Source organism: Centruroides vittatus, unplaced genomic scaffold (assembly GCF_030686945.1).
Source record: "Centruroides vittatus isolate TY-2023 unplaced genomic scaffold, ASM3068694v2 contig_53, whole genome shotgun sequence".
NCBI classification, from domain to species: Eukaryota; Metazoa; Arthropoda; class Arachnida; order Scorpiones; family Buthidae; genus Centruroides; species Centruroides vittatus.
The window spans coordinates 1-1,528 of NW_027122311.1; the positions used below are offsets into that span (position 1 = coordinate 1).

Sequence of the window (1,528 nt, forward strand, 5' to 3'; positions counted from 1 at the left end):
ATCCCTCACCACGACAGGACCCCACATCGAGGGGTATATGGAACAAACTGTGACAGTTACTCCAATAGAGATTTTGACTGCCACCGCTTGCAGCTCTGTTGTTATTTGTATTAGTAATGACGGGATGCGGTTTGAAACCAGTATAGCCACACCTCCACTGGCACAAGTGTGGCTATCATCATCCTTATGGTAAAGATCAAATCCTTTTAAAGTAATTTTTTCTCCAGGTTTTAGATGTGTTTCCTGGAGTGCCATGCAGAGAGATGTGGTAGGTGATGTCATGTGTTTAACGTCAAAAAAGTTATTGCGGAAACCACGACAGTTCCATTGGATTATTTTATAATCCATTATGTGGTTGAGGTAGCATTCTTTATAAAAGTATCCCTCTTTAGTTTTACAGCCGATTTGCCTTTTGGAGGCGAGTTTGGTGGTGTAACCACCTTATTAGTCTCCTCATCTGAGAAGTCAGAGAACTCACTCATAGACTGAGTCTCTAATCTTTTAGATTTAGAGAGGGCTGATTTTAATTTTTGTTTGTTCAGTGGGTTCTTATTAGCTTTTTTAGAACCCACATTTCTGGTTACTATCCCTGCTTTAGGTAGGGGTGTTTTTTTCTTTATATTCTCCTTTACTTCTGTATCTGTAGATTGAGTTAACGAGCATCTAGCATGGCGAGTGAAAGATTCATTTGGTGAAACGGAAATTTCTGTCTGAACCGCACATGTCTTTGTGGACTTCAAAACAGAAGCAAATGTCTTTTGTTGTAATGATGCACTTTGAGTGACCATGCGCCGAGCCTCTGGGTAAGGTATGTTGTTAACTGTTTTTAGGCGTTGAATTTCTTTTTCTCTTTGCCATGCAGTACATTTCCGAGAATAGGCAGGATGGGCATCCTGGCAGTTCACACAGTGTGGAGTACTTTTACATTCAGTACTGTTGTGGCCTTCAGTTCCACACTGTGCACAAAAGCTTTTGCCTCGGCAGGAGGTCTGGGAATGTCCAAATCGCTGGCATTTGAAACAACGCAGCGGATTTGAAACGTATGGTCGAACTGGGCATCGAAGATATCCCGCAGTAACGAATGATGGCAATGTTGGCTTTCCAAAAGTGAAAATCAGATGTTTAGTCGGTATCAACTTGCCATCACGACAGATGGAGATGCGTCGGACAGCAATGACACCTTGATCTGCAAGACCGATCTGAATATCTGATTCATCTTCAGACATCAGATCGACCTCAGATATCACACCACGTGATGAGTTCAAACTTGTGTGTGGTGTGATGGTGACTGTTATGTCTCCTAGAGATGTCATTTTCAAAAGCTTTGCTGACTGTTGAGAGGAGGCTGCTTCTATCAGTAGGTCCCCTGACCTCAATTTTTGTATTTTCTTTGAAATGTCCAATAGTTGATTGAAACAACTTTTGAATTAAAAAAGGGGAAAATTTAACATGGGTTTTTCAGTTGTATCATGTACTATAAGATAAGTTGGTTGGTTGGAGGAACTGACCTCCTTTGGTCGTGATGCAT

The 1,528-nt window shown here is 41.4% G+C and overlaps 1 protein-coding gene across 1 annotated transcript; it reads right to left on the bottom strand.

The window, feature by feature from the left end:
• Window positions 1-347: 347 nt before the first annotated feature.
• LOC136978407 (uncharacterized) lies at window positions 348-1,313 on the bottom strand. Its single transcript, XM_067274110.1, has one exon. It carries the CDS (start codon window positions 1,311-1,313, stop codon window positions 348-350), a length of 966 nt encoding a protein of 321 aa, XP_067130211.1.
• Window positions 1,314-1,528: the final 215 nt, after the last annotated feature.